The 12,666-nt window shown below is 48.8% G+C and overlaps 1 protein-coding gene across 1 annotated transcript in view; it reads right to left on the reverse strand.

Moving 5' to 3' along the window:
- LOC121541685 (astrotactin-2-like) overlaps window positions 1-12,666 on the reverse strand; it is a 532,790-nt gene that overhangs the window by 387,974 nt on the left and 132,150 nt on the right. Inside the window, exon 3 of the mRNA XM_041850922.2 lies at window positions 444-885. Coding sequence (XP_041706856.1) covers window positions 444-885 — 442 coding nt within the window. The remainder of the gene's footprint in view (window positions 1-443; window positions 886-12,666) is intronic.

Consider the following 12,666-nt stretch of genomic DNA (forward strand, 5'->3'; position numbering starts at 1 on the left):
CAGAGACATAGTTTCAGAGGAAAACACACGCATACTTTTGGTAGATTTCTACTTTTTGAGCTAATCATATCTGAGTCATAAAATATTAACAGTGACTAAGCAAAATCAGTTGTGTGTAGAATATTTCACCCTGAAGAAGGCACAGTGATGCCAAAATGTTGGCGTTTTACCCAATAAATTACTGGGAGTTTATATATATAGAGTGTGCGACTCTCTTTATTTATTTGTAAAGAATATTTTAATTTTAACATATATTCCTTTGGACCTAGAGCACAGGATGAGGAATAAATAAGGATTTCATTGGTTTTTCAAATGGTTGCTTTTCAATTAAAATATTGAACAGAAATATATTATATTCTCAATCTGTCTCAACAATACAGTGACTGTGTTATAGTCTAGTCAGTAGACTACGGTGGACTGTAACATACTCCAGTGGTACCCACCTCTTTTATCCAGACTGTGTTGGAGGCTGTCCTCCCCCTTCCTCAGGCTGTCTGTGTGCTGGCTGTGGGTGAGTGTCCCCTGGCTGGGCCCATACTCCTCCAGGCCCAGGACCTTCCCATCGCTCAGCTGGTTGTGGACCTGGTTGGGTGTGGAGGTGTGTGTGTGTCCCATCTGATCGTCCTCATCACAGTCGTAGTCGTCCAGGATGGGGGTCTCCCGGATGGGCATGCCGATGACAGAGCTGTGCTGGAGCTGCCGGGAGCCCCGGAAGCTGTCCCTGCCCTGGGGTCCCAGCAGCACAGAGGGGATGTAGTGGATCTCATGGGTGGCCTCGGTGCTGGCACTCTTCTGAGGGACACGCCGGCGTTTGCACCAGCGGTGACGAGTGTACAGCACCAGGGTGAAGAGGAGGATGAGGAGAAGGAGAGTGATCAGGCCTCCCTGGAAGAAAGAGGGAGAGAGATGGAGAGAGTGAGACAGACATATACAAGCACGCATTTGCACAAAAAGAGAGACAATATTAGAGATTATGAGTGAATCTAGGCTGAGTGAGAACAAGTTGCATTGGTAAAGTTTCTCCAGAGCAGAGGGCCAGTTGAAGTGTTGTGTTTGGTTCAGTGAGACTCAACAAACAGAGCACTGTCCTTGGCGCTGAAATGGAGAGAAGAGTTCTCTCCTCTTCCTCTTCTCTTCTTTAATTTATCTTTCCTTGTCAAAGACCCCCCCCACACACACACACACACACACACACAGCACTGACACAGAGCCAGGATGTGGTTTTAACATGCCGGTGCTCTAGTCACAGTGACTCAGTCCCACAGCCCTAGGAATCACACATGCCAATGCGATAAGGTTGTTACTAGCCTAACTCACCCTATCTCCGTCTCCAAGCCATAGCCTACCCCTCAAAGCCTGCTCATGTAAATTCACCAGGACACATCCATTTCTCCATGGTTTGTTCCATTTCATGCCATCACAGACACATCAAAGACTCTCTAGCAGCCAAGCTGAGAGTGAATAGCACTTAATCCATACACATACAGTCACGTGTACGGGGTGTATAGAATGATAGAGCGGGCATATTCCAAGAGTACCCGACAATTCATCACACTAGTGGTCAATGGATGGACCGCGGCGAGAATCAGACAAATCAAGATCACCCTAAGGCCATCCAGCCATTACTGCAGCCAGACACCAAAAAAGCAGTCACCGTATTTTGACGCTACACCCTGCCCACCATTCCCTGTGCTTACTGTACGATACATAATAAGAGCAGAAAGGGTTATTCATCACAACATTTAATATTCCATCTTCATGAGGAAAAACAAACCCCTCTCAAATTATAACTCATGCACTGCTGGGTGGCCATAAATCACACCAGGGAAAGATGGGCGACTCCAAAGAGAGGAATGTCCTCTGGACAAATGTGTTCATTAATCTCCAATAGGAGAGCAGCGTCTGAGAAATACACTCCCCCTCTGAAACAAAGTCGCCCGGCAACAACAGAAGAGAGAGCTCCTGTTTCACCAAACGTACAGAACACCAGGGAAACTGTTCAGAACTTTTCAGAAATTCTCTTGGCTAAAAGGATGGTGTAGAAATGGAATTGAGACTGGCAATGTGAAATTAGAAACAGAAGAAATAATACAAATAGTTAGTAAGCCCTGGGAATTTCAAAAACAATTGTCAGTGATCATAGCTGTAAAAGAAAAGATATGGGCCAATAATCATTATTGACTATTAAAATGTAAAATTAGGTGGTCTTCTGGTATGAAAAGCTATCTTTTTGCACTCTCTTCCATTCAAACAAGAGCCATGTTAATTCATAGTGGTGAATGTATCCATGAGGGAGATGTGGTTCTCATTCATCTTAAGACCCTAACAATCCCTGCTGCTCTGAAGTCACTCCACAGGGAGGAGAAAGGCTGGGAGCTGGAGGATTCAACTCTCTCCCTCTCCATCTCGCTCTTTTTTCATCACTCTTTTTCTCTCCCTCCCTTCATCACTCCCTTTTGCTCCCCTTTTAGCTTTATTTTCCTCTGCCATCTCCCTCCCTCACAGAATACCACCTACTCATATGGTGCATGGTCTGGCCACAAACTCACGGCTTACAGCACTGACGTTTTGTCAACATCCTTTAGAACCAACTAAGAATAAATGAATAGATTAACAAATGACAGAGAGCTAAAACCATCTGGCAGAATTGAATATGTAACCAAGTCACTACATCAACACTGAGCCACAATGAATGCATCCTATTTTTCATCGTCATGCTTAAAGCCATTATCCATGTATTCAATAATGAAGAGAGTTGAGTGGATCAAAATGAAGCAACAAAGTGTTGTACAGCTGACACACCAGATTACCCATCTCATCAGCAGGGTAGTGTTTTTCGTCATGAATCTTGTTCTGGAGGCAGCTCTGCAGTGGTCACTAGCTGGCACAGCCACAATGTCATAAAATCTGATGTTTAACCTAACCCTAACCTTAAACACACTGCTAACCCTAATGCCTAACCTTTACCTTACATTAAGTTAGCACATTTTTGTTTCCATGAATTTTTACAATATAGCCAATTTCGACTTTGCAACTGGCCTAACTAAGGGGAAATCGCTCAGTTCTGCCTCCAGGACAAGACTCATGACAATAAACGTCAACCTGCATCTCATTATGCTCTGCTAAAGAGGCTCTGAAATAAAGACAAGCTTTTGTCAGTGATTTTCATCTGAAGAACCACTATAGAACTCCCTAATCAATCTACTTCAACCAGTGGATACATTGGCAGTTTTGTACATCATTCTGCCTCATCTATTATTCCATTAAAAAGCATAATAAGCCGGGCCCGGGGATAAACTGTGGAATAAAAACAACAAAACACTACGCTAACCCATCATGCACCTGTTCAGTTTTGTAGCCCCCATCTGGGCACAATGAAAGCAGCTCCCTTCCTGGCACACACACTGAGAAATTAGATAGCTGTAGTGCATTAATCTTCAGGAAACTCATTGAACAAACAATGTATCCACACATACATATAAATGTATGTACATCTGTGTACATACTAACACATTAATTCATCACATGCACAGACGCACACAGACACACTCATGTACTGTACATTAAATAAAAAAGTAATCCATACCCCCCACACACATATACTCAAACATCTGCTCAATTTCCATGCCTTGAGGCAATACAATACCAATTCCAATATGTATTTGATACAGAATGGCGACAGTGTGTACCTCTCCCAACAGCGAGGGTTTTAACACTGCTGAACCACAACTAGTGGAGGCTCTCAAAGGCCTGTTTCTGGGTGAGCAAACTGTTGTAGCCTATATCAGATGAAACCTCAGTGGAGTGGACCTGAGGGCCTGCCTCACCCTTTCTTTCTCTCTCATTCTCTCTTTCTCACTCTCCCTCATCCCCCTCTTCCCCACATGAAGTTAAAGCGCCATGTGTCCAGGCAGCTGCTATCTACTCTCCTCATCCAACTGCAACTCCCAGAGCCAAGGGATGGAAGACAGATTCGGTATATGTGTGTGGGGGGTATGGATTACTTTTTTACTTTTTTATCGGCTCACTGGTTACCGTGGCCACTTTGTTCTACGCCCACAGGGGAACCTTTCCCATCACCCACCGGGGTCAGGAAGTCATGTCACCAGCAGAGTGGTCTCAAACAGGTAGTCTGGCCAGATGAGGAGATGGAGGGGAAAATAGCCGCATGTGGGGGCCTAGAGTTGTCGAAGACCTGTCCCCATGACGTTTTCAATAAAGCTAGGTGTGTGAGAAGAATATAGTTATGAATTGTAAATTGTAATTGTGATTAAGATAAATTACTAATTAAATTAACCATAAAGTACACTGCATGTGGTGAGTTAATTGTACATACAATCAAAACAGAGAAAGTGAATTGCTAAATGTAACAAAATATTCACAGCCAACATAATAATAGTTCCAAGATAATCGAAAAATGAAATATAGAAATCCCACAACATGAGCCATGAAATCATCAGGGAAATGACATTGACCCTCAGTGGCCCTGTAACGATTCCGGCAGTCTGAGTCGGTTCCTGTCTGTGTACTAGTTTTTCTGCTCGGGATCTCCAGTTTCCCGAGGGTTCTGGAACGCTCCCTGCCTGGTTGCCGGGCAACGTTGCTAGGCGGGAGCTCTCCTGATTTCCACACCTGCATTCCATCAGCAATCTGCACACCTGGCCCTGATCATCACCTTCATAAGCTCTGACCTGACACCCATTCCCTGCCGGATCGTTAGCCATGAACAGTATGTTTGTCCGTGTATCAGCCTTGGAACATCTAGCGTTAGTTTTGTTGTTTTGCACCTTGTTGACTTGCTGTGTACTTACCTCCGTTTTGTTCTGTCTGCAGTCTCTCACCCGGAACCTTCACCCAACCTCTGCCTGATGGTCGGCGGCTGCCGAGCCATTACTGGACCTACCACTGCACCCTCAACAACCCATCCACGCCACCCGCTCTGTTCCCTGGATTATTCAGCCTCACTCGGGAATCTATTAAATAAACACTCACCTTTGTCTCAACGAACCTTGTCCTGGTCTGCTTCTGGGTTCTGGCTTAGTAAACCGTGACAGAACGATCCGGCCAGTATGAACCCAGCGGACCTGGACTCTGTTCGCCATGCCATTTCCCATCAGGAGGAGATGTTGGGCCATCATAGCACGGAGCTACAGGAGATCGCGTTGGCAGTTCGGAACCTTTCTACCGGTCTGACGGAGGTCCAGAACCAGCGCAAGTTTCCGGTGGAGGATCCACTACCGGTTTCACCCATCTCGCCTGCCACTGCTGGAGCTGTGTCCTTCCGTGAGCCCAAGGTTCCGACGCCGGATAAATATGAGGGGGAGCTGGGAAGATGCCGTTCTTTCCTTATGCAGTGTGGGTTAGTGTTCGATCTACAGCCCTACTCTTATGCCACAGACAAGGCTAGGATAGCCTTCGTGATTGAGTTGCTGCGTGGTCGAGCGCTGGAGTGGGCTTCAGCCGTTTGGGAACGACAGGACCCCTGCATGGCTTCATACCAGGGGTTCACGGCCGAGATGAGGAAGCTCTTCGACCATTCCGTCCGAGGGAGGGACGCAGCTAGGCGCCTGTTTTCGCTTCGCCAAGGAACTCGCAGCGTGGCCAACTTCGTGATCGAGTTCAAGACGTTGGCTGTGGAGAGTGGGTGGAATGAGGAGTCTCTGCAAGCGGCCTTTTACCAGGGTCTGTCGGAGCAGCTCAAGGATGAGTTGATCTCCTATCCGGAGCCTAGTGACCTGGACAGCTTGGTAGCCTTGTCTATTCGGGTGGATAATCGAGTCCGAGAGCGAAGGAGGGAGAAGCAATGGGCTCCGTCCAACCGATCAGCTTCTCAGGTTCCAGTCGGGTCGGGGATTGGACCAGAATACGTCGATCATCGTACACCACACAGGATTAGTGGAGAGGTCCTGTCTCCCGATTCTGAACCCATGCAAGTGGGGCGGCACGGGTTAACCAAGGAGGAGCGCCAACACAGACGTAGGACTAACTGTTGCCTCTACTGTGGTGGTTCGGGACATTATCTCGCCAATTGTTCCCGGCGGTCGTCAAACTGCACGGCTCGCTAAAGTTGGGAGGACTTTTAGCGAGCCAGTTTCGACCTCTCGAGACCTCTGTCAGACCCCGTTTCCCGGCTACCCTTATGAACAGGAATCAGAGCTTAGCGATTAACGCTTTTATCGATTCAGGTGCCGATGGAAGCTTTCTTGATGCCGAGTTGGTGGAACAGCTGGGGCTTTCCAAGGAGCAATTGCCGGAAGCCATTGAAGCGACCACTCTGAACGGCAGTCGTCTGGCACGTATCACGATGAGGACTGAACCGGTTAAGATGCTGTTGTCGGGGAATCATTCTGAGATGATTTCATTCTTCATTCTGCCGTCTTCCCATGTTCCGCTGGTCCTTGGATACCCCTGGCTGAAGGAACACAATCCCACGTTCGATTGGGTGACGGGCAAGGTAACGAGTTGGAGCCTTGATTGTCATGCTAACTGTCTCAAGACTGCCTGTCCCCATTCGGTTCCCAGTCAGGTGATTGAGGCTAAACCCCCAGATTTGTCCCTGGTTCCCGAGACATATCACGATTTGGGAGAAGTGTTCAGTAAGCAGAAGGCTCTGTCACTCCCTCCCCACCGACCATATGATTGTGCCATCAACCTGTTCCCTGGAGCTGTCTACCCCAAGGGAAGGTTATACAGTATCTCCCGACCTGAACGTGAGGCTTTGGAGACCTACATCAAGGAGTCCCTAGCTGCTGGTCTCGTTCGTCCCTCGTCTTCACCCCCTGGGGGGCAGGATTCTTCTTTGTGGGTAAGAAGGATGGCTCTCTTCGACCGTGTATTGATTATCGGGGGTTGAATGACATCACGGTCAAGAACAAGTATCCCCTGCCCTTGATGAGCTCTGCCTTCGACTCCTTACAGGGTGCTACGGTGTTCACCAAACTAGACCTACGCAATGCGTATCACATGGTCCGGATCAGAGAGGGGGACGAGTGGTTGACGGGTTTCAATACACCGATGGGTCACTTCGAGTATCAGGTGATGCCGTTTGGACTGACCAACGCTCCAGCGGTATTCCAGAGTATGGTGAACGACGTCCCTGAGAGATATGATCGGTCTCTTTGTGTTTGTTTACCTGGATGACATTCTGATCTTCTCGAAGGAACCTTCCGACCACGTCCAGCATGTCCGACAGGTTCTGCAGCGATTGTTGGAGAATCGCCTGTTCGTGAAGGCCGAGAAGTGCGAGTTTCACGCCCACACGACATCCTTCCTCGGGTACATCATCTCCAGGGGAGAGATTAGGATGGACCAGGAGAAGGTTAGAGCGGTTCTGGAATGGGCCCAGCCCGGCACGAGATTGCAGCTCCAGAGATTTTTGGGGTTTGCGAATTTCTACCGCAGATTCATCCGGGATTACAGCCGTGTGGCCGCTCCGTTAACTGCCTTGACTTCCAGTATCAGGACCTTCAAGTGGAATCCGGAGGCGGATCGAAGCGTTTCTGGATTTGAAGAGGCGATTCACCAACGCACCGATTCTCTCTCAACCGGACACGGCCCGTCAGTTCGTCGTTGAAGTGGACGCGCGTCTGATGTGGGAGTTGGCGCCATCCTGTCACAGCGATGCTCCACGGACAGTAAGCTCCATCCCTGCGCCTACTACTCTCGTCGCCTTTCGCCTGCGGAGAGGAACTACGATGTGGGTAACCGGGAGCTTCTCGCGGTGAAACTTGCCTTGGAGGAGTGGCGCCACTGGTTGGAGGGGGCGGAGCAACCGTTTATTGTCTGGACTGACCACAAGAATCTTGCTTACGTGCAATCGGCTAGACGTCTCAACTCCCGTCAGGCCAGGTGGGCGTTGTTTTTCGGACGATTCAATTTTTCCCTGACGTTCCGACCTGGATCTAAGAACGGCAAGGCGGACGCCTTGTCCCGGATGTTCTCCAAGACGGAAGAGAGTGGGTCCAAGACCGAGACGATTCTCCCCCGGAACTGCGTCGTGGGAGCAGTTATGTGGAAGATTGAGGAGGAGGTGATGGCGGCCCTTCGGACGCAGCCCGGTCCCGGTAACGGTCCACCCGGTCGGTTGTTTGTGCCTGAGTCGGTTCGTCCTGCTGTCCTCAAATGGTCCCACGCCAGCAAGATGGCTTGTCACCCTGGCGTGGCTCGGACGATGGCGTTTCTTCGTAGACGTTTTGGTGGCCTGCCATGGCCGAGGATACTCGGGGTTTTGTTGCTGCCTGTCCAGTGTGTGCGCAGAATAAGAGTACCAATCGGCCCAGCTCTGGACTACTTCACCCCCCTTCCTATTCCCCGGCGACCATGGTCGCATCTGGCCCTGGACTTTGTCACTGGGTTGCCCTCTTCTGAGGGGAACACGGTCGTTCTGACTATCGTGGACAGATTCAGCAAGTTCGCCCACTTTGTGCCAATTGCCAAGCTTCCCTCTGCCTCGGAGACGTCCGAGATCCTGGTTAGGGAGGTTTTCAGGGTCCACGGTTTGCCCAGTGATATCGTTTCCGACCGTGGTCCTCAGTTTACCTCTGCTGTCTGGAAGTCCTTCTGTTTGGCCATTGGAGCTACAGTCAGTCTCACATCTGGGTTTCACCCCCAATCTAATGGTCAGGCGGAGAGAGCCAACCAGAAGATGGAATCCACGCTACGCTGCCTTGTCTCCTCCAACCCCACCTCCTGGGTCTCTCAGTTGCCTTGGGTTGAGTATGCCCACAATACTCTTCCTACATCTGCCACTGGGATGTCTCCCTTCCAGTGCCTGTATGGCTACCAACCTCCCTTGTTCCCGTCTCAGGAGAAGGAGCTCTCAGTGCCCTCTGTTCAGGCCCATATTCGTCGTTGCCACCGGACCTGGCATCGGGCCAGAAAGGCACTCCTTAGAGTTTCGGACCGGTATCAGCTCCAGGCGAATCGTCGCCGGATCCCCGCTCCCACCTATACCATCGGAGATAGGGTCTGGTTGGCCACACGGGATCTTCCTTTACGGACTGAGTCTAGGAAGTTGTCACCGAAGTTCATTGGTCCGTTTGTGGTGGAGAAGGTGATCAATCCGGTTGCAGTTCGACTCAAACTACCGAGAACGCTCAGAGTCCATCCCACCTTTCATGTCTCCTGCCTCAAGCCTGTTCTCCTCAGTCCTCTGTTGCCTCCTCCGCCTCCTCCTCCTCCTCCTCGGATGATCGGAGGTGGTCCTGCTTACACGGTGCGACGCATCATGGATTCCAGACGGCGGGGCCGGGGTTTCCAGTATCTCGTGGACTGGGAGGGTATGGTCCTGAAGAGAGGAGTTGGATTCCGCGGCGACAGATCCTAGATGCTGACCTCATTCGTGACTTCTACCGCCTCCATCCTGGCGCTCCGGGGAGTCCGCCCGGTGGCGTTCGTCGGAGGGGGGGTACTGTAACGATTCCGGCAGTCTGAGTCGGTTCCTGTCTGTGTACTAGTTTTTCTGCTCGGGATCTCCAGTTTCCCGAGGGTTCTGGAACGCTCCCTGCCTGGTTGCCGGGCAACGTTGCTAGGCGGGAGCTCTCCTGATTTCCACACCTGCATTCCATCAGCAATCTGCACACCTGGCCCTGATCATCACCTTCATAAGCTCTGACCTGACACCCATTCCCTGCCGGATCGTTAGCCATGAACAGTATGTTTGTCCGTGTATCAGCCTTGGAACATCTAGCGTTAGTTTTGTTGTTTTGCACCTTGTTGACTTGCTGTGTACTTACCTCCGTTTTGTTCTGTCTGCAGTCTCTCACCCGGAACCTTCACCCAACCTCTGCCTGATGGTCGGCGGCTGCCGAGCCATTACTGGACCTACCACTGCACCCTCAACAACCCATCCACGCCACCCGCTCTGTTCCCTGGATTATTCAGCCTCACTCGGGAATCTATTAAATAAACACTCACCTTTGTCTCAACGAACCTTGTCCTGGTCTGCTTCTGGGTTCTGGCTTAGTAAACCGTGACAGGCCCTACTTAATCATGAAATCTGATTAAACTCTGGTTGAAAACTGAATGGAAAATCTCCACAAGCTTAACTGAAAATACCAGGTCGACCTCCACATTCTGTTCCTCTTCACAGTATGGCTACAGAATGGCAGGCATATTGGTTGGCTTTGTCTGGTTAGCTATCAGTCCCATCACCGCCCACCCCTGAGCCCCCATCGCCTCCCCATACTTCCCCCATCGCCTCCCCCTTGGCCCTGACTCTGGTCCCTGGGCAGGGTGAGAGATTTGTGGGTAGATTTGCCTGTTGCTGGCCCTGGTCCTCCTGAATTACAGCAGGGAATTAGGCCTGAGTTACTGCTTTGCCGCCCGCCCACCCTGCATCTCACATTGCCTCCACTCCTCCTCCTCCTCCTCCTCCTCCTCCTCCTCGTCCTCAGCCAAGCAGTCCTGGCCAGCCCTGGCTCTCTGGTTCTCTGGGTGTCATCATATGCAGAGGGATGCCCTGCATACATAGATCATTGAGATACAGTGGGGAAAAAAAGTATTTAGCCAGCCATCAATTGTGCAAGTTCTCCCACTTAAAAAGATGAGAGAGGCCTGTAATTTTCATCATAGGTACACGTCAACTATGACAGACAAATTGAGGAAAAAAAATCCAGAAAATCACATTGTAGGATTTTTAATGAATTTATTTGCAAATTATGGTGGAAAAAAAGTATTTGGTCACATACAAACAAGCAAGATTTCTGGCTCTCACAGACCTGTAACTTCTTCTTTAAGAGGCTCCTCTGTCCTCCACTCATTACCTGTATTAATGGCACCTGTTTGAACTTGTTATCAGCATTAAAAGACACCTGTCCACAACCTCAAACAGTCACACTCCAAACTCCACTATGGCCAAGACCAAAGAGCTGTCAAAGGACACCAGAAACAACATTGTAGACCTGCACCAGGCTGGGAAGACTGAATCTGCAATAGGTTAGCAGCTTGGTTTGAAGATATCATCTGTGGGAGCAATTATTAGGAAATGGAAGACATACAAGACCACTGATAATCTCCCTCGATCTGGGGCTCCACGCAAGATCTCACCCCGTGGGGTCAAAATGATCACAAGAACGGTGAGCAAAAATCCCAGAACCACACGGGGGGACCTAGTGAATGACCTGCAGAGAGCTGGGACCAAAGTAACAAAGCCTACCATCAGTAACACACTACGCCGCCAGGGACTCAAATCCTGCAGTGCAAGACGTGTCCCCTTGCTTAAGCCAGTACATGTCCAGGCCCATCTGAAGTTTGCAAGAGTGCATTTGGATGATCCAGAAGAGGATTGGGAGAATGTCATATGGTCAGATGAAACCAAAATAGAACTTTTTGGTAAAAACGCAACTCGTCGTGTTTGGAGGACAAAGAAAGCTGAGTTGCATCCAAAGAACACCATACCTACTGTGAAGCATGGGGGTGGAAACATCATGCTTTGGGGCTGTTTTTCTGCAAAGGGACCAGGACGACTGATCCGTGTAAAGGAAAGAATGAATGGGGCCATGTATCATGAGATTTTGAGTGAAAACCTCCTTCCATCAGCAAGGGCATTGAAGATGAAACGTGGCTGGGTCTTTCAGCATGACAATGATCCCAAACACACCGCCCGGGCAACAAAGGAGTGGCTTCGTAAGAAGCATTTCAAGGTCCTGGAGTGGCCTAGCCAGTCTCCAGATCTCAACCCCATAGAAAATCTTTGGAGGGAGTTGAATGTCCGTGTTGCCCAGCGACAGCCCCAAAACATCACTGCTCTAGAGGAGATCTGCATGGAGGAATGGGCCAAAATACCATTAACAGTGTGTGAAAACCTTGTGAAGACTTACAGAAAACGTTTGACCTGTGTCATTGCCAACAAAGGGTATATAACAAAGTATTGAGAAACTTTTGTTATTGACCAAATACTTATTTTCCACCATAATTTGCAAATAAATTCATAAAAAATCCTACAATGTGATTTTCTGGATTTTTTTTCCTCATTTTGTCTGTCATAGTTGACGTGTACCTATGATGAAAATTACAGGCCTCTCTCATCTTTTTAAGTGGGAGAACTTGCACAATTGGTGGCTGACTAAATACTTTTTTTCCCCACTGTATATAATGTTTTATTTATATTCAGGGCTCTATGTGTAGGGAGAAGGAATGAAAAGGAATTAAAAGCAGCTTGAGATAGCAACGGGAAACGAACAAAACAAAAATGAGGACATGGTGTCAACTTCCAAACTGTCACACAGCTGGTCATAGATTAGCAGACTTGTAACAGACACCATAGCTACATAACAGGCTGTAAGACCGCATGCATCAGAGGAAAATAGCCAGTTATTATATAACTGATTTACTAAGTGTTTGCAACACTGCAAAAGCATGAATCATTTGTGGTTCCCCAGAGTGAAATCAACATTGAACGTATAAATAAGCAGTGCTTGTGAGAAGGGATACAGTATTAAGGTAAAGTGTAAATTAAGACTGTTTTCTGTTTGAGCCTTGTGTTGGGTGTTGTATTCTGTTTGAGCTTTGTGTTGGGTGTTGTATTCTGTTTGAGCCTGTCACAGCCTGATCTGTTTCACATGTCTTGTGCTTGTCTCCACCCCTCACCAGGTGTCTCCCATTTGTCCCCATTATCTCCTGTGTGTAACCCTCTCACCAGGCTCGAATTTGACTCTCACAATATTA

The sequence above is a fragment of the Coregonus clupeaformis genome, chromosome 27 (assembly GCF_020615455.1).
Source record: "Coregonus clupeaformis isolate EN_2021a chromosome 27, ASM2061545v1, whole genome shotgun sequence".
Lineage (NCBI taxonomy): Eukaryota > Metazoa > Chordata > Actinopteri > Salmoniformes > Salmonidae > Coregonus > Coregonus clupeaformis.